Below are 21,085 nucleotides of genomic sequence, written 5' to 3'. Positions count from 1 at the left end.
TAAAGTACTAGAATGTATTTCACATGAATGCAGAAGCAAAACTCATTCTCTCAAAAAATACACACATTTAATGTCGGTCTTTTTTAATTCTAAGAAATGCAATTCCAAAAATACAAACTGAACATCAGAGTCATGTCAATCATCATAATAAAATGAAACAAAGACATTCACAATAATTAAGTCTATGGACATTTTAAGTTTGACAATTATTGTTTTCTTTTCCCTTTCCCTTCCCCCATGTATATTCCAGTATTAATCTTCAAAAAGAAGCATCACTGAGAATACTGCTGGTGTTCAGTTAGAATTAAAGGATTTGGATAAAGTGAAAGAAGACAGAAACAGATGTGAAAGTAAGGTTACAAAGGCTTTACATTTTGCATTACCCCAAGATATAAAAATTCAAAAATCAACAAACTTGCTTTTATCAAAATATTACAGCTACAGACAAGGCAACTTTAAATTAATAGCTGAGGGTGTATGTGAGAAAAATCACATTTTAGTGAAGGTAAACAGAAGTGGCAGATGTTAATTAGCACTTTTGTAAAGCTCATTTATTACCTGGCCAACAATGGACCAAGCACAGGGCAACAAAATTTTCTCTGCTTCCTTTGGCAATAAGGTGACAGAAAAATCCATCTTTTGAAGATGTTCAAGACAGGCAGTAAATTTAAAAAAGTCAAATATGTAATGGAATAAATAAGTACTAAACCAGAGAGTACATTTAAACCAGTATGTAATTAACAAATATTACATAATATTATTTAGGTGGCAAACTCCAAGTATGTAAGAAAGACAGTAAAGTGAATAACCACCAAAATAACAATATTCTTCTGTTTACTCTTTGGCTAAAAAACCCTCAAAATAGCAGACAAAGAAAAATACATCTAACACTGGTGATAAACTGTCTCTTTACACGTAAAATAAAGTTATCAATTTAAAACTTGGTACATTTTATAAAAACAAAAGAGGTAAAGTTGTTATAAAAGCAGTACTGTTACTTCAAATGGCAACATACTGTTTGTTGACCCTGTGCAATAAAATACTTTGTTCATTCTACATTTATCAAACAGACTAACAATTACTACAGACATTATAGGAATCTTATGTGTGTAGCTTCTGTTGACTTATTTTTATAATTGGGAGACAAAATTTACAATCAATGTGCCACAAAAACTTTAAAGTGTTGCTTCTAATAGAGTCCTTATTCAAAAAAATTTAAATCCTGCTTTGTTTTGAATAGCTGATTTACAAGGAAAATGACTGACTGTATTAGCAAGAACATATGAACATCAAAGACTGCACCCATTGCCAGAAGACACTGCACTGGTTTGACACTTTTCCTTAGTACATAGAAAGCAACAGCACGCAATATCGCCTGAGAAGAAATGCTGCTGTGTAAATACTGCAACTATTCCTGATAAAAGAATTATGGGACATACACTCAGAAGCTGCCCAATCCCATAATCTGTATTGCATAGGTCACAATCACACATATATACACATACATGTGTATATATAGTGTGTATTTATACACACGCGCACACACACATACACACAGAAAGAATATATTAAAAAGACAATGAAGTCTAGTCAAAAAGCAATTTACAGGCTCAATATATTTTTTACACTTTGCTTGAAAGAAAATCAGTATTTTACAGTAGTCATTATATACACTGCACTTTATGAAATCTAGAGTGTATTGTAATAGAAATACAGTTCTGAAAACATCTGGATAAGAAACAGACCAAGATTTCTCCAAAGATTTGTGCTAACTAGATATTTTCCCCAATCACAAAAAAATTGTATCCATGGAATGTTTAGGGGGGAAAAAAACTTATTTTTTTTAAACACCATGCACACTGTAAGCAATTGTAACTCAAAATATCCCAATCTAAAACAATCTAACAATGGTCACATTAAAAAATTTAAGTATCAGATCTGATTTTAAGAAAAATCTGTATCACAATATTTGTAATGTTAACAAGTACATATTAAGGCTAAATTGGTTCTTTTTTTAGAAACACAGTAAAGACCTGTCTCCTTGAGAGCCCTAAGTTAAAAAACTGTATCTACAGATAGCAGTGCAGTGAACATAATGTTCAGTCCTACAGTCAGGATGCAGTTGCTCCTTCCCACTCCACAAGATACTGCACCTTTCCATCAAGGGTCACCCGACGAGCCAAAACACGATATTTTTCACCACAAGCTATTCTACCTGCTGCACCAAAATAACTAGTAATTGAGTTTTTTAGATGATTCAGCTGTATTTCCTGATCTGCTAAATTATTAAGAATCTCTGTATTGAGTTCATCATATTGATAATCTTCTTTGTTGTCATCATCTTTTACAATTTCTGAATTCTGAGGCTGGAGTGCTTTTCGTGGAAAGCGACCTCTTCTCCTCAAATGTGGTATTGCAGCAGGCCAAGTTCTTCCTGTCCGAGTCCTTTTTCTGGAGTCTGATAAGCTACTTAACGAAAACAAACCAACATTAAGTCCCAGAAATATTGTTTATTTAAATCATTTTCCTCCTGCATATAGTTTTATTCTGCTTCATATTTTTAGTTATATCTATACAATTCAGTTATGATTTTTTAAAATTTTGTCTATCACCAGTATAGTGTAATAGGTATAAATGGCACTGTATGCTTCTGAGAGCTTACAGTGTAAGGACTTGTTTACATGAGAGAACTGCACAAGTTTAATTGAATTCGTTTAAAAACCAGCTTCAATTTAAAAAGTGCAGGTCCATGTATGGGCACCTTATTTTGGTTTAAGAATAACTGTTCTTTTGACTTATCTTAAACCTTTTCCTAACTGCCCCTCTAAAAATGAATAAGTGCACAGTAGATATTTGTACCAGTTTCAGTATATTTGTTTAAATTCACACCTCAAATTACTCTTTCATTTAGACAAGCCCTCAATTACAGCAAACATCAGGCTCAGTCACTTTACTGAATATAAAAGGCTACAAATAAAGAAAATTTAAGCATGAAGTTTTCACATTTTCTGGATCAAGTGAACTTCTTTTTAAAATAATTTTTTAAACTTTGCATGGCTTCTTCTATATTAAACTCAATAGTCGTAAATTTCTGACTCCTTGTGGACATATTACACAGGCAAAAAAAATATGCACAAAACTCAGACTAGATGCACTAATGACTAAAGGAGATGTACCGTGGTTTAAGGGTAACATAGGCATGAAGGATTTAAGTCCTTGAAAAAGATATCTTTTACACAGACATCTTTCGCACACTAGAATGGTTGATGCCAAGACATAATATGAGCTTAGTAAATTAGTGACTTGTTTGTATAAAATGTTTCACTTTGTGTATTTTGAATAATAAAAATAAACTGCAGATGTGTAAAAAACCTGGTCACGAAGACATTTGTCAGCATTTGACTCAAAAAACAAAACTTATATCAAATGTATTTAAAATTATAAAATTAGGACAAAGCTTGCAAGACATGAATCAAAACACTTATTAACTCAGTTTCTCAGTTTGACAGAGATCCTTTTGGAATGTTAAATCTGAGGTAGAAAACGGTTCAACAGGTATTTGCAGAACTTCCAGATGACTGGGCTGTTCTTAAGTAAATGATTAACTTATCAAATGTGTGTGTCAAGATAATTCAATCCCTGTGGAAAATATATTGTACTTGATTCATCTTCTTTAACATTAATAGAAATTATGCAAAAGCCTGTGTAAACTAAAATGAATTTAGGGTGCAAGTTAGTCCTACCAAATTCAGTTTTATATCAAAATTTATAAGAAGAAGTGGCCATACATTTGTTCATTTTGTTGTAAACAGTTCAAGTGCAGACTGTATCTCAAAATTAAATAGTAGTTACTAATCAAAGAGAAACCGTCTAATTTCTCCTTAAAAACAGCTTTTGTTTAAAAGAGAGAATGTTCAATGTTTCAGCAAGGGCAAGGTCTGTAGGATGCAATATTAGTGCTGCTTTCTTTATTAATGATAAAAATATTGTTGCATCTTTTTCTTCCTTCAGAAAATTAGCCTGGAAGAGCAGGGGGTAAATCAAAGACTGAGAGGTTTCTGCATGTTTCATTTTCAGGGATAATTCAGTACTGACCTGTAATGTCTGGAAATGCTAGATGAGGTAGTTTCTTTTGTACTGGCAGCACCTGTAGATTCTACATCTGAGGTATTGGATGAATGAGCAGTTCCATCAGATCTCCTGAGACATAAGAACAAGACTGTCATGTAATGAAAGTTATCCAGTATTAACCAATTAATCTGACATATGACACGCAAAAATGAGATGCTACTACAAAGGCTGATTTTTTTTTCATTTACCCAACAGAGCAGGGTAAATCCAAGGCTGGGTTCTCTAGCACTGGAACTGGTTCCTTATCCTGAGTGATAAGTGAAAAAATTCAGACAATTTCAGTAGAAATAATCAAATTTTTGAAAACCACAAATTAAAACTTAGTGGTCATGTTATTATAAGAAATGACATTTTAAAGTAAAAAAAGAGAATTATTTGAATACTTACCAAAGAAGATGGCTCTGAAATTTTTTGAATCATTTTTCTTGTGTAGGGGCCAGGTGGACGACCTACTGATTTTTTCTTCCCTGGTCTTTCAATGCCATTACTTATTTCCCTAGAAGAAAGATGAGAGAAAAAATACTGGAGCAACTTGTCCAATGAAAAGATTCAATTGCTGTAAAATAAAAGTTTAAACTTTTACTCTAAGTCAAAGCAGTTATCCTTGTAAATTGAAATTTACCAAATCAACAAAAAGTCATAGATCTTAGCCTGCAGCATAATATGGCAATATCAAGAAAACAGACAAAACCCTAAGCCTTTCCAAGGACATGTGCCACAAGTCTTAATCGTGTAGGAAAAGCACATATTAGGATGAAGTATAAACATTCATTTAGAATACAGGCAGTCCCCGGGTTACATACAAGATAGGGACTGTAGGTTTGTTCTTAAGTTGAATTTGTTTGTAAGTCAGGTACCCCAGATGTCCCTGATTCAGCCGCTGCTGAAACTGATCAGCGGCTGACTAAAGGAAGCCCGAGCCAGAGCTGCTTTACCCCAGGGTTCCTGTAGTCAGCCGCTGATCAGTTTCAGCAGCAGCTGACTTGGGGACACCTGGGGTAGAGCAGCTGGGGTGCTGCCAGGTTGGTCCCCGCAGCTCCCTAGCTGCTCTGTCCCAGGCGTCCAGATTCAGCCGCTGTTGAAACTGACCAGCAGTGGCTGAATCGGACACGCCTGGGGCAGAGCAGCTGGCGTGCTGCTGGGTTGGTCCAGTAGCGCCGCACCTCGGTGCTGTGTGACCAACCCGGTAGCCCCCCAGCTGCTCTACCCCAGGCGTCGGCGAGAAAAGCCTGGTCTGCTGGGGGGGGGGGGGGGGGGCGCACTAGCTGCACCCACTCCCCCCAGTAGACCAGGGAGACGCGGAGCAAAGCCACGGAGGACGCGGGCAACAGGACTGCGGTGCGTCTCGATGGGACCGCCGCCTGCGAGAAAAGCCTGGTCTTTTGGGGGGGGGGGGGGGGGGGACGCACTAGCTGCGCCCCCCTCAAGCAGACCAGGCTTTTCTCGCTGCAGAGGACGCGGGCGGCGGGTCTCAGCGGTCCCGCCGCCCGCATCCTCCGCGGCGAGAAAAGCCTGGTCTGCGGGGGGCGGAGGGGGGGGGGGGGGGAGAGTCGCACTAGCTGCATCCCTCCACCCCCCCCAGCAGACCAGGGAGACGCGGGGCAGCTTTTCTCACCGCGGAGGACGCGGGCGGCAGGACCGCCAAGACGCGCCACGGTCCTGCCACCCGTGTCCTCCGCGGCTTTGCTCCGCGTCTCCCTAGTCTTCTGGGGGGGCCCCCCAGGAGACCAGGGAGACGCGGAGCAGCTTTTCTCGCCGCGGACAGTGGGACCACCGTGGCGCATCTCGGCGGTCTGCTGGGGGGGGGGGGGGGCGGCGCGCAGCTAGTGCGGGGTTCCCTCACCCCGTTCTTAAGTAGGGATCCGACATAAGTCGGATCCACATAACCTGGGGACTGCGTGTAGTCAATGTATATAGAATTCTGATAGTGTTAAAATCAATTGCGTTTCAAAACCAGATACAGAATCCAGGAGTTCGATTCACAACTTGAAATCCCATCTTCTGTTTAAAGTCTTAGTTCAGAAAATTGCACAACAGGCCTGACTAAGGCAAACCATTATTTTTTTTATTTGCTTAAGAAAAACAAAGTCTGAGTATTTTCTTGGTGCTGCTAAATTAAACGGTTTTCAAAGAGGTCTTAAGGTGGATTAGCTCAACATTCTGACTTCACAACAACCTCAAAAGAACAATACATAAATGTATCAGATCATTGTATATTTGTAAAGCATCTGCACTCAAAATGCAGAAATAAGTTATTCACTTACATAAGTGTTTAATAGTGTATAATTTGTACTATAAAAACCTCCGGGGAGACACTCTTTCATAACAGACCATTTAAAATATTTATGGAAGATTGAAATCAATACTGTTTATACTCAAATTTCAATCAAATGCAAAGGTAGCCGGAGAAAAATTTTCAAATTTAATTTTTAGGAAAAATACCTTCTACTGCTATTACAAAGAAGAAAGTAGCAGGAACTACAAAATAGTTATGTGCTATCTCTGCCTCACTAATTAGTTACACATTAATCCTAATGTTGTACTAGCATGAGTGAATAAACTTTTAGCATGATAAAAATACAAATATTGCCTCAATATTGTAACAAATTTTAGTATGATTTCAGTTCTGTAACAAATACTGAAGTCATTGTGCTGCTGATTTATTTTACCTTGCATCAGGTATGGGTTTGGATGATTTTCTGCCTTTTATTTTGAACTCATGAGATGTTCCCTCTGGTTCTTTCTCCGCCTTTAAAGCAGCATTTGGTGGCACAGGAGGAACACGAATTCTCAAGCCAAACAAATGCTTCTTTTTCTTTATCTCTTTTCCAGACATAAACCTAAGTGGAAGAATTAAAATTTGGACACCAAGAAAGCAAAAAATATCTTGGAAGTACACAGATGCTGGAAGTTAAATAAACTAGAATCCTCTAATTTTATTTTGTTTATCATATTTTATTCTATGCACTCCACCCCAATATATAATGTCATTCTACAAGGGAAATGATGGAAGTTAAACAGAGTTTTGCTGGTGATCTGTTTTCCAGAGAAAGCTACCTCAATTCCCATATAATATTGAACACTGAAAGAGTTTGGTCTTTCTAGTAAAAATGCTACCTAGGGCCACCAGCAGTTATAATTCTGGGTAAAGATTCTAAGATTACTGTGGGAAAAAACCCACATTACAATAAGATGTGAAAAGAGCATTTAAAATGTGTAATAAAACTAATCAACTTACATGGTCTTGTAATCATTTAATGCTTCCAGTACATGCTCATATCTTTCAGATTTTGGTGTATCTGCCAGCTGTAAAATATTAAGAAGTGATTTAACCTACTGGAATTTTCAGTGATAAAGCTCCAATGACCTAGAACAGAGTTCTTTTTGCTTAAAGACTACTAGTTCAGGATCATAGTATGTCTTCAAGGCATAATTTACGGTGAAACTTGCCTTACTTCAAACACGTGCTATTATAGTTAGTACCCCATGTATTCCAGGAGTCTAGGGTACACAATTTGCTGCAAAATCCAAGCTGTCAGAGAATTTAAGCTTTACATTTTAAAAGGATCAAGTATTGTTTTCATGATCCTGCAGATATCCTGAAACAAGAACTCTGTGATGTTAAATATTCCACTGACATGAATGGGTTAACCCGTAACATACTATATTGCAGTTTGCATACCAATATTTTTAACTATTTCACTGATAATTTTAGCAGACATATTTTGCTCAAGGAGCCAATTATCATTTAATCTAAGATTGGTCAACACCACTCAAGGAGTGTATTATAAACTCAAGGAGTGTATTATAAAGCCTTAAAAGTGGAAGTAAAATATTTACCCCCACTTCCCCACTTTAAAACTCCCTTTCAATATCAGAGCAGCATAAAGAAAGTTTAATGTAAATCAGCATTAGGCCCAAAGTATTTACTCCACAATCCTACATTTCCTTTTATGATACGTCTCAAATGGTTTCTTCCCAACTACCAAAACTTGCAACATTTCCCCCTTAAAGTTACTGAACGCGTTCATGAGTTACCAACATAAAAATCCACTTCACCCTAAGAACTCAAGATATGGAGAAAGCATAATATAAATTTAATTCACTATTTAAATACGTAACAGACTCCACAGTCCTAACTACTACTCATTTTCATATTTAGCTCAATACAAATATTTTTTTTATTTCAATGAAGCTGTCAAAGAACTTCCAAGTACATTCTGTGACACTGAGCTCCTATACACTGATGGTAATATATTTTAAAATATAAATATCCCTAATTCTAATATGCTTTATGAAAAATGTGGCACACAACCTCTCATTGGAGAGCTAGCAATCAATGCGAAGTGTCTGAGACGTTTGTCCAATGTACATAGCAGACGGACACTTTAGGCACATGATAGCATAAATTATATTTCTGGATGCACAGGAATATGTGTTCTTGATCTTATAACTCACTTGGTTATGTCTAATAATGGTATCAGCAGAGGGAATATGTGGACCAAGTGTCTGTCTGCTATGTACATTGGACAAACGTCTCAGACACTTCGCCAAAGGATCAATGCCCACAAAACAGATATTAGACAGGATCACAAAGAAAAAACAGTTTCTTGCCATTTCAACCAGAAAGGACATAGAATCATAGAATAATAGGACTGGAAGGGACCTCAAGAGGTCATCGAGTCCAGCCCCCCGCCCTCAAGGCAGGACCAAGCTCTGTCTACACTATCCCTGACAGATGTCTATCCAACCTGTTCTTAAATATCTCCAGAGAGGGAGATTCCACCACCTCCCTTGGCAATTTATTCCAATATTGGACTACCCTGACAATTAGGAATTTTTTCCTAATGTCCAATCTAAACTTCCCCTGCTGCACTTTAAGCCCATTACTCCTTGTCCTGTCCTCAGAAACCAAGAGGAACAAATTTTCTCCTTCCTCCTTGTGACACCCTTTTAGATATTTGAAAACCGCTATCATGTCCCCCCTTAATCTTCTTTTTTCCAAACTAAACAAGCCCAGTTCATGAAGCCTGGCTTCATAGGTCATGTTCTCTAAACCTTTAATCATTCTTGTAGCTCTTCTCTGTACCCTTTCCAATTTCTCCACATCTTTCTTGAAATGTGGCGCCCAGAACTGGACACAGTACTCCAGCTGAGGCCTAACTAGTGCAGAGTAGAGCGGCAGAATGACTTCACGAGTTTTGCTTACAACACACCTGTTGATACAACCTAGAATCATATTTGCTTTTTTTGCAACAGCATCACACTGTTGACTCATATTCAACTTGTGGTCCACTATGATCCCTAGATCCCTTTCCGCCATGCTCCTTCCTAGACAGTCACTTCCCATCTTGTATGTATGGAACTGATTGTTCCTTCCTAAGTGGAGCACTTTGCATTTCTCTTTATTAAACCTCATCCTGTTTACCTCTGACCATTTCTCTAACTTGCTAAGGTCATTTTGAATTATGTCCCTATCCTCCAAAGAAGTTGCAACCCCACCCAGTTTGGTATCATCTGCAAACTTAATAAGCGTACTCTCTATCCCAATATCTACATCATTGATGAAGATATTGAACAGTACGGGTCCCAAAACAGACCCTTGAGGAACTCCACTTGTTGTCCCTTTCCAGCAGGATTTAGAACCGTTAACAACAACTCTCTGACTACGGTTATCCAGCCAATTATGCACCCACCTTATCGTGGCCCTATCTAAGTTATATTTGCCTAATTTATCAATAAGAATATCATGCGAGACCGTATCAAATGCCTTACTAAAGTCTAGGTATATGACATCCACCGCTTCTCCCTTATCCACAAGGCTCGTTATCCTATCAAAGAAAGCTATCAGATTAGTTTGGCATGACTTGTTCTTCAAACCCATGCTGGCTATTCCCTATCACTTTATTACCTTCCAAGTGTTTGCATATGATTTCCTTAATTACCTGCTCCATTATCTTCCCTGGGACAGACGTTAAACTGACCAGTCTGTAGTTTCCTGGGTTGTTCTTATTCCCCTTTTTATAGATGGGCACAATATTTGCCCTTTTCCAGTCTTCTGGAATCTCCCCTGTCTGCCATGATTTTTCAAAAATCATAGCTAAAGGCTCAGATACCTCCTCTATCAGCTCCTTGAGTATCCTGGGATGCATTTCATCAGGACCTGGTGACTTGCTGACATCTAACTTTCCTAAGTGATTTTTAACTTGTTCTTTGTGTATCCTATCTTCTAAACTTACCCTCTCTCTGCTTGTATTCACTACGTTAGGCACACCTCCAGACTTCTCGGTGAAGACTGAAACAAAGAAGTCATTGAGCATCCCTGCCATTTCCAAGTTTCCGGTTACTGCTTCTCCCTCCTCACTAAGCAGTGGGCCTACCCTGTCCTTGGTCTTCCTCTTGCTTTTAATGTATTTATAAAAGGTCTTCTTGTTTCCCTTTATGCCTGTAGCTAGTTTGATCTCATTTTGTGCCTTTGCCTTTCTAATCTTGCCCCTGCATTCCCGTGTTGCTTGCCTATATTCATCCTTTGTTAGTTGTCCTAGTTTCCATTTTTTATATGACTCCTTTTTTATTTTGAGATCATGCAAGATCTCCTTGTTAAGCCAAGCAGGTCTTTTGCCATATTTTCTATCTTTCCTACACAGCGGAATTGTTTGCTTTTGGGCCCTTAACAACGTCCCTTTGAAATACTTCCAACTCTCCTCAGTTGTTTTTCCCTTCAGTCTTGCTTTCCATGGGACCTTACCTACAAGTTCTCTGAGCTTATCAAAATCTGCCTTCCTGAAATCCATTACCTCAATTGTGCTGGTCTCCCTTCTACCTTTCCTTAAGATCATGAACTCTATTATTTCATGATCACTGTTCCCTATACTGTCTTCCACTTTCAAGTTCTCAACTAGTTCCTCCCTATGGGTGTGTCCAGACTCCATGCCTCCGTCGACGGAGGCATGTAGATTAGCCAGATCGGAAGAGGGAAATGAAGCCGCGATTAAAATAATCGCGGCTTCATTTAAATTTAAATGGCTGCCCCGATCTGCCGATCAGCTGTTTGTCGGCAGATCGGGAGAGTCTGGACGCGATGCCCCGACAAAGAAGCCTTTCTTCATCGACACAGGTAAACCTGGTTTCACGAGGCTTACCTGTGTCGATGAAGAAAGGCTTCTTTGTCGGGGCATCGCGTCCAGACTCTCCCGATCTGCCGACAAACAGCTGATCGGCAGATCGGGGCAGCCATTTAAATTTAAATGAAGCCGCGATTATTTTAATCGCGGCTTCATTTCCCTCTTCCGATCTGGCTAATCTACATGCCTCCGTCGACGGAGGCATGGAGTCTGGACACAGCCTATATGACACTGACATTGTCTCAATGACTTGATTACCTGCATCCTGCTTCAAAGGCCTTTTAAGACTACACTTGAAAGAGAATCCTCTGAACTGTCATTCATGCTTAAATTCGATACTTTACCCTTAAGTTTGGATAAAGATTTTAAGTATAATACCCATTACAAAGATAGCTTCCCCAATTATCACCTCTAATATCATTAGCTCACAGACATTTACCTCCCCTCTCCATCCCCCTTCTGTTTTGAAATTTGATTTGTCCTTTTCATGTGTTCATTTTTTTAATTGTATCCTTTGGTGTATATGGTTGTGACAATTTCCTTCCACTATTTGATCTGAGGAAGTGGGTCTGGCCCATGAAAGCTCATCACCTAATAAACCATCTTGTTAGTCCTGTTTTTTAAAAATAATGACACTGAAATGTCAATGTTAGGAGCCCTGGTTCTAGTCTACTACTTTCCTCCTATTTTACTAAGAGGAAAGAAACTTAGTTTCTAAGGCTCCTACACTGTTTTTTGCAGAAGAGGAAATGCAAATGAAGCATTCATTAGCAAATCTCGCACTCATTTGTATATTCTTTTCTGATATTTTTTGCGGAAGGGATTTTTGAGAAGAAAAACACAATGTACATGGGACCATTTTACAGAAAAAAACCTTTTGTGAAAGATCTTGTAAACCTCATTTTTTGAGGAATAAGGGATCTTGCGCAAAAGGGTTTTTTCCCAAAAAACGACCCCGTCTACACTGCATTTTTTTTTCTGCAAAAAGGATCGGAAGAGAATGTATAAATGGGAGTGCAAGATTTGCTAATGAGCACTTATTTGCATTTCCTCTTCAGCAAAAAACAAAGTGTAGACAGAGCCTAAATTTAAAATGCACTGATCTGAAGCAAAGTCAAAAAGTTGTTTCTAAACACAATGGGCTCCTCAGCAAAGAAAGATGTAGGAAACATTTATACTTTGCAAATTCCTATTGCACTGATAAATCACTGTTTTGCAAAAACCCAAGGTTTACTAGAAGTATCAAAACACCAAGCTGACCAACATACAGTTTATCATTTTTATTTCCTCTCCTAGTGGAAGATAGACATGGAGATCACCACATTTGTACCTCAATGTTGAGGATCCCACCGTACCCCACCTTTCCTCTATTGTACAACACTATTTATGCTCTCCTAGGTCATTACAGAACTTAGCCCACTGCTTGAAAGAGAAGCAAGTTTCTCTGGAAATTTGCAAACACTGCTGCTTAACCAAGTGGAAGTAACACTTAATCAGGCATGAGTGAGTTTTCCTGCTTTATATCCTGCTTTAATTCTCTCTATGCCATAGTGTTTTAGCAACATTTTTTATTTATGACTTTTCTGTTATAAACAAAAGTTTACTTTTGCAGCATTTCTGGTCTAACAGTAAGAAACCAGAAACCACAACCAGGTACCAAGTCCACTTGTCATGTAACGTAAGCATTTAAAAGGTCATGGAACTTGCTGGAATATTCAATTTTTTACAACTTACTGAAATGCCATGGAAAGCGAGTACCCACCACATTCTCTACTATTCTACTACTATATTTAATTTTAGATTAATACATTTTTACTTCTGCTAAAATAAGTTATACTTCCGAACAGACCCTAAAAAAGAGAAGGCTAGAACAATTACTCATTGACCTGTTCTTTATTGTTTATCTAAATGGCTCTTCATCATGATAAGTCCTACAAATGTATAAAGGATTAGACTCGATATATGCATCAAATTATTAATCAACTTCAGAATTAAACTGATGTTATATATCAGATTCTAAGAAATTCAGATACCTCTATCACAATAATTCTGTGTTTAATTACTGCTATTTAAGATAGGCCATAATTAGACTCAAAGTATCAACTTTTTGGACACAGTTATTTGAGTGTGTTTTTTCCAGAATTCAAGAATCGTGACAGATAAAAGGTGTTTCAGAGCTAAAAAACCCAAATCATGTGTGTTATTTACTTTGGCTTAGGAAAAAAGACTACAAAGATATATTAACTTGTTGCACAAAGTACATCAAATTAGGGCATAATCATAATCAGGATATCAAGTGTTCATTCAAGTAAATAAAATACAGTATCTGCAGTTTAAAGAGACCAAAACCTTCTTAAATAATTATCATGTAAGAAAAAAAATTACTTAATAAGCATTTTGTCAAATTCTAGTTTAGCTATTAGTTATGTCTGCCATTGCCTGCACAACTACAACCCCAAGTGTTATCACTTGTTCTCCCTAATCAAACATACTAGAGAGTAAGTTTGTTTAGGGAACTGAATTTATTTAATTCTGAGGCAACTACCCAACAAATCAACTAGCTAGAAACTAAGCAGCACAATGGTACAGCAACAACAGAGGACTTGTCACATCTTTGGTAAAGAATCAAAACAGTCTAATGACAATAGTAAGTGGTACTGAATGATTTTCTGTGAAAAATATGTTGGCTAAATTTTACCACAAAAAAAACCCCTGCATTTTTTTAGTAAAGAAAAAATGCTTAGAACAAAAAAATAGTTCAAGATTTCTACCTCAACTTATACATGTCAGCCAATATTTTTCAAAACATCAAATATGGCAAAATATTAATATTAATAATATGGGGGGTGAGATTGCAAACTGCATTCTATTTCAGCTCGTAAAGATTCAAAATACTAATCAACAGAGCCTAAGTAGGTCATGCTTAGATGTATCTGCATTTATATAGTACTTAAAATGTTTTTTTAGAATACTAACCTCTTTTAATTGAGATACAAAAGGAAAATATTACAAATTACTTTTATTCTGCAGCTTACAACAAAGAATAGTATTTGTTTAGGTGGTGTTTAATTAAAAGCTTCAGCTGTATACTAAAAATGCTTGCAGACTTCAGTTTCTCTTCCTATTCCCCTAATAGATATTTCCTAAGAAAGAAACCCAATTCATAAACATTTTCTAGTTTAGTTGTTACTAAGATGCTGATAAGCTTTTTTCCTCTGGTTTTCACAGTGTTATTGTGATAGCTACATTTAAGATTTTACTAATCTATTTATCCTTTTGAGACAAATGACAGTTATGTCACATATTTCTAATGGAAGATACTAAACAAAGACTTAATGCTTTGGTATAAATAATGAACGTGATCATCTGAACAATGAAATAATTACCTGAATCACACTATATTTTGTAGCTCAAAAAAGTTCTATGACACTTAAAAGTTATGCTGAATAATTCTAGGAGGCTATTAAAACTATGTCTCATTGCTTTGGTTCACAAATTTTAAGGCCAAAAGGGCCCATTGTAATAATTTAGTCTGATCTCCTGCAAGCCACAGACACTCATCCAGTAGTTTATGAATGTACTGATTGCTAAGAGAAACAAAAACAAGAAAATAATATTTCAGCTACCTACCTCACCAGGGTGCAATCTATCCCAGTTTTCATTAATGTATGTCATAAGTTCAAGCTCTGAATCAAAGTATTTCTTCTTATGAATAACACTGAGGTTGTAAAGGCATAGATGTGCTATATCTACCCTAGAATTCAGAAATATTTAATCAAAAACATTAAGTTTTTATTTGTTTAATTTTTTTTTATAACAAACCATTAGTCTTTGAAAGTTTTGCATAAAAATATTAGCACAACATGACTAACAGTACAAAGGCTGATTAGAAAGTTTCATTCTTATAAAACCTAGGGATGTTAAAATGTGTTTATTTTGATAAATGTGTAACCACTGAAATTTTCCACAGTTACACATGTGTTTGGGGGAGAAAGGGGGGGAAAGAGGTGGCTCCCCACATATACTCATTCAGAGCCGCCTGCTCTCCCACCCCCCATTGCTGCTGTCTCTGATACAGGGGGGCATGTGGGTCTGTGGGAACTGATACGCACAGGGAGCCTACTTAAAAGCTGCCTCCTGCCTACACTCCCGTGCTGCTACCACTATATCAGAGGCAGCAACACAGGAAGTGAGGGGGCAGCTGTGTAGGAACTGGCGCTTGCATGGAGCTTGTTTAAAAGCCAGTTCCACATGAGTGCTGGCTTCCACCAGCACCCCTTCACGCTGCTGCTTCTGTTATAGAGAAAGCAGCAGGGAGAATGGGGTAAGCACGTCCTTCCATTTAACCATTACACTATTACACCCCTAATAAAATTTGCACATATGCCCCCCCCCCCCACCCTTTTCTGTCTTGTGTCCTGTTTTCTGCCTAGGGTTTCACTCCACTGCCTTATGGTATTTTTAGCTCCAAAGTTTGGTATTTGTATAGCAGAGCTGAAAATTAATGAAGTTCAAACTACAAGTTACTTATAATTCTCATGTAAGAAATTCTACTGTAAAATGTGTCAAAATCCTTATTAACATGCACATTGTAATTTGTCTTACCTAGTGGCAAAACTCTAATACATGGATAACAAATACAGTTTAGACTCAAGTTTCTCATACCCAACCAGCAGTGGTTTGTAATACTGAATTGTCCAAGGAAGTGGATCCTGATATCATGCATTAACAGCATGACTAAATAAACACAATAACTGACTCTGAAAGGGACCCTCTGTTGCCGGTCCTTTATTTATAGAAGCAGCAGGTATCAGTGGACGCAACGAGGATGATCCTCAGTTATACAAAGAGACACAAGACATCGGGGAGAAAAGTGAGCGAAATATCTCTCCCTCTCCCCCCTTTTTTTTGAAGTTGTACTTACCATCTCAAAGGTAAACGTTTGAGGTACTCTGGTCCAGAACTGCAAACTGAGCAAACAAATGTATAAAACCTAAAACAAAAAAATAAAATTAAGATACGAAAAGCCATTCACTTTTTTAAAAAGCTGACAACCTAATAGGGATATAAATGGTAACCAGTCAACAGTTGCCTGGTACCCAAGAGCAGTCCCTTGCCCATGGCCAACTATGGGGCTGAGCTGCCCTGCATAGCAAAACTAGCAGAGGTTCACCTCCCCCCCCCTCTCCACCCCGCACACACACACACTCAGGCTGGAGCAGCTCCTCCCACCCACCCCCTTTAATCAGTTAACCGGTTAAACACTACATTTACCTGGTTAATCAATTAAATGGGGTTTTACATCCCTATAACTTAACACTTTAGTTCTCCAGCTATTTAACTGGAAGCATCTAAAGAAACTTCATTTTGTCGTCTTCCTTACAACCTGCATTTTAAAATGCTTTTGGGGTTATGACTATTTTAATAAAATTTTATGTTTAAATGCAAGAGGATTAAAACATTCCACATTTTAAACAAACAACCATAGATCAAAACGTTCAGTTCAAGCTTCTTACCTGTCACCGAAAAGCATTGGCTTTTGGAGACACTGCACACAAGCCTCATGAAACCACTGGTTACATTTGCAGCACTGTAGCATCTTTAAATACCAGCTTCACAAGCAGAAATAAAAATAAAACAAGTGTTACAATAAACTGCTGCAAATATTTCCCCAAAATAATGTTGACCTAAAATGTATAGATTTTAGTAAGTATACCATCAATAGAGATATTTCAATAAATTTTAGTTTCATGGTGAAAGTAATTAGAAACTGCCTAGAAAGCAAGAGAAACTGTCTAGTCTGTTCTTGGTAATTCAGGTGGAAGAAATGCAAAGAAGAAACTGTAGAATAAAATTTAATTTTTAATAATGTGAATTATTTGCTAAATATGCACAGATTTAAAAATTAAATTCTGATAGCACTCTCTTAATTCTCAGTAAAATTTTCCAGAATTGTGCATTTAATTAGGACCAACATCTTTTATTATTCTAGATCAGGGCTACAATTAGTTGATAAGGGGTGGAAACTGCAAAGCCCCAATGGGGTTAGCTCCCAGCCCCGGGAGCTAACCCCACTGCGGCTCTGCCTTTTAAATGTATTAAGAGGCTAGCAGCTCTTAATACATTTAAAAACCACAAGCGCAGCAAGGGGGGGCAGGGGGGCTGTACGACTGAGTACAAACAGGGAATCGGCTTATTCCCAGCTTGTGCCCGGTCCCTGCTATGCCGCTGCCTCCCCTGAGGAGGTGGTGTTGGGGGGGGGGGGGGGGGGGGGGCACGACTGGTTTTTAAGCCAGCTTCCCCCAACACCAGCTCCTGTCCATCACTCCCCTCCCCCCTTGCAGCCTCACTCTGATAGAGAAAGCAAGGTGGGGGGGAAGTGACTAGTCAGATCACTGGTTGACTATCTGATAAGCATATGCTTATTGGATAGTCGCTTACTTCCCTAGTTGAAACATCACAAGAGTAGACAGTGTGTGACCTATGATGATACTAACTATTCTTCAGCACCTGTACCACAATGCCCAATAGTAACCGCTCTGATCATAAAACTCTTCTGCTTTAGAAACAGGAAGCTTCCCTCCCCTTCTTTAAAACCCTCATATGTTTTTGAAATACCCTTTCCTGATTGGACAGCTTGGCAAGCACACCTAGGAGGTCTCCCTCATGTGCAACTGCCTACCTAACCATGCTCTAGACACACTCCTGCCTGAAATAAACAGGAGATACATCAAATGCTGGGCTTGTAAGGAGAAGAGCTGCATACACATAGCTATTGGCTAGTCATAGCAAAGTAGACATCTACAAAAAGACTGCTCGGGGAAACAGAAAAAATGTTACGACAGGGATCAGCAGCAAAGCAGTGTGACAGTGACAGAACTGTGGCAGGCATGCCACAAGACCCAGGGAGGGAAACAGCTGATCTGGGGCCAATTCACGGACCTGCCACTTTTACAAGCTGCACTTAGTGGAGACTCCACCAGAACCCCACATACCACCACTCAGAGCCAGAGACCCTTGCTGTGAACAGCAATAAGGAGAAAGGAGGACATACTGGGTGTCAGTCACATCTATGCTGTGAACCATGATCTTTTTGAGACTCCACTATATTCCAGCTAGTCCCACTATAGGAGCACAACACCACCAGGACACCAGTCAGAGTTCTGTTTTTGGTGCCTTAATTACCATCAGGAGTGGAAGATCAGCTAAAATCACCAGAGTCTGCTGAAAACAGCACCATATCTCAGTGCCACTGGAATAGGGGCCAACATTTTCTTTGAAATTGAATAATTCCCTCATTCCCCCACACGCCTTACCCCCTGGTAGGCCATATTCATGATGGCTGCAGCTGGAAAGAAGGACACAAAAGATGAAGTGTCAATAATCATGTCTTATTTAAAACTCTCATCAGAATGAGGCAAGGAAATTCTGAAACTTATCTTCGGCTTTCTAAAGCTGTTCTATCTGTGGCTGCTATTGTTGCAGCATATACTGGGGCCCCCTCTAAGCACATGTAACACCTGAGGCTGAAAAGGAGGAGGAAGATGCAGACTGAGATGACATGTTCAGTGAGATCATGCAAGCCAGTGCTGCATCAGACTGAAATACCACAGAGCCTAGAGAAGCAAAGAACACATAGAAGAAAGGCCCAGCAGAAAGACAAGAGGGAGATGCACAATGATGTGGTTTCTCAAACACAACTGCAACAGATTCTTGTGAACCTAAAGGTTGGTCCAGTCACAGACTCTCCTCCTTCTGCAGTCAGAAAACTGCATTTCAACAGCCCTCTACAGTCGCCAACATTTCAATTTTAAATTTTTGTTCCATTAGTTTAATTTATTAGTTTACACACTAAGGGTATGTCTACACTAGTCCCCTAGTTCGAACTAGGGAGGCTAATGAGGGCGACAAAAATTGCTAATGAAGCGCGGGATATTTAACAGTTCGAATTAACTGTTACTCCTCATGGAATGAGGTTTAACAGTTAATTCAAACTAAGGGGATTATCTCGGAATCCCACTCCTCTGTCGCGTGTAGACGCAGGCAGTTACTTCGGGCTAGTCAGTTTCCAAAATGGCAACCAGCCGGGAATATGCTAATCAAGCACGGGATATTTAAATCCCGCGCTTCATTAGTAATTTCGGTCTCCCTCATTAGCCTCCCTAGTTCGAACTAGGGGGCTAGTGTAGACATACCCTATAAGTTTTTTAATGCCCATTAATGGTTTGTACTGTTTTTGGCCTACAAGATTTTTAGAAATAAAACATCACATACTCCATAGTGCATAGAACTACTTAAAGTGCACAGCATCACAGAACACAGTTAAAAACAGTAATTATATATCTATAGTAAGAAATCCCCACAGGTTAAGTAACTAATTTTTATAAATGTGCACTAAGCACTACACAATTTCTAACAAAACACCCGAAACTTCAGGGCCAGGTCAAGTACTTTCACGAACACGACATTACTATGAGCAGGACTCGCTGAGCGGCGACGAGCCCAGCTCACCAGCTGCACGGTTCTGCGCTCTGCGCCTGCGCAGATCGTTCTACACCGGCTCTTCCGGGTGTAATCTACTCACCCCAGGTGAGTAGATTACATTGTTTGTCCAGCCCTGACTATGACTGACCATTAAATTGCTCCTTTCAAGATACCCTCACTCTCATAGGTCCATGTTGAGCTCTTCTAAGGGACTGTGTGTTCAAAGTGAGCAGACAGCCACTCCATCTCTGCCCTCCACTCCATAGCAACTTTTCCCCTTTCCGCTCACAGATAGTATGAAGGTCACAACAGGCAGCTATTGGGATATTTTTCTCATTGAAATCTAATCTTGTGAGTAAACACTGCCAGTGCCCCTTCAACCTGATGAAAGCACATTCAAAATTGTAGTTTCTGTGCTGATCAGCCAGTAGCTAACTTTCCAGGATGATGTCAAGGTGGCCACTGTATGCCTTTGTAAAACAGGGAAGCAAGAGGGAGGATCAGTCTCCCAAGATCATTATTGGCATTTCAACATCACCAATGCCCATCAGAAGAAAGCATTCCCTGTTTGCAATGTTCTTCACAACAGTACAGAGATATATAGGCTCCATGCTTTTGTCAGAAATGGCAAACAACAACAAGTGCTGTGCAGGTTTGTGGAATTTTAAAAAGGAGCAAAAAAATAATGGGATAAGGATGGCACTAGACCTCTTAATCCCAGTCACCCCTGCATACCCCACAACTCATGCATGCCCCACAATGCCTTGAAAAAATTCCTTACGAGGCATGGCACTAGAAAGGTGACAGGTGGAACACTGGATACTTATCTATCACACACTGCACTCTGTGTGACTAAAAGAACTCCTAAGGAGCACATGAAGTAGATATGCAAGCAGCCATGCATGCATGAACACTACATTAACTGCTGTGGCTTTATGTTGCTGCAGCTTGCATTAATCAAAGTTTATAGTGTAGACATGGCCTAAGAAGTGTGAATTGTCCCAACCTCAATCCACTCATCCAAGGAGATATGACAACTGCTGGGGCAGGTACAGGAAGACATCCAGCTTCACCCTCTCCCATCCTAGTGGTTGAAAGGGACCACTTTCAGCTCAAGGGAAAAGGAGGCTTTCTAATGCCACTTTTGGATGCAAAGTACTCCTCTTGCCACAACCACTCCAAGTGGGAGGCTGGGCAAGGTAATGAGGCAGACATAGGAAGCTCCAAGTTATGGTATGTTATAACCCCAGATGGCTTTAATTTGGGACTCACAAAAAAGTCACAGTTCTGCAAAATTTTCCTCAGAGGTATTCTGCTGCTATTCATGTAAGTCTTAGGGATCGTCT

The 21,085-nt window shown here is 39.0% G+C and overlaps 1 protein-coding gene across 3 annotated transcripts in view; it reads right to left on the bottom strand.

The window, feature by feature from the left end:
• The window catches only part of MTF2 (metal response element binding transcription factor 2), a 61,846-nt gene continuing 40,761 nt past the window's right edge, over positions 1-21,085 (bottom strand). For 2 of the 3 annotated variants that reach the window (XM_075936549.1, XM_075936551.1), the window contains 9 exons: positions 16,772-16,867; positions 16,180-16,248; positions 14,886-15,009; positions 7,370-7,437; positions 6,801-6,971; positions 4,519-4,627; positions 4,320-4,378; positions 4,096-4,200; positions 1-2,469 (listed from right to left, as the gene is read on the bottom strand). In XM_075936549.1, the coding sequence (XP_075792664.1) occupies positions 2,112-2,469; positions 4,096-4,200; positions 4,320-4,378; positions 4,519-4,627; positions 6,801-6,971; positions 7,370-7,437; positions 14,886-15,009; positions 16,180-16,248; positions 16,772-16,867 (1,159 nt within the window). In that variant the 3' untranslated portion in view covers positions 1-2,111. The remainder of the gene's footprint in view (positions 2,470-4,095; positions 4,201-4,319; positions 4,379-4,518; positions 4,628-6,800; positions 6,972-7,369; positions 7,438-14,885; positions 15,010-16,179; positions 16,249-16,771; positions 16,868-21,085) is intronic. The other variant, XM_075936550.1, reaches the window with a different exon arrangement.

Source organism: Pelodiscus sinensis, chromosome 9, assembly GCF_049634645.1.
Source record: "Pelodiscus sinensis isolate JC-2024 chromosome 9, ASM4963464v1, whole genome shotgun sequence".
NCBI lineage: Eukaryota > Metazoa > Chordata > Testudines > Trionychidae > Pelodiscus > Pelodiscus sinensis.
The sequence above is the reverse complement of the archived record's forward strand: the minus strand, read 5'-3'. Positions and strand labels throughout refer to the sequence as shown.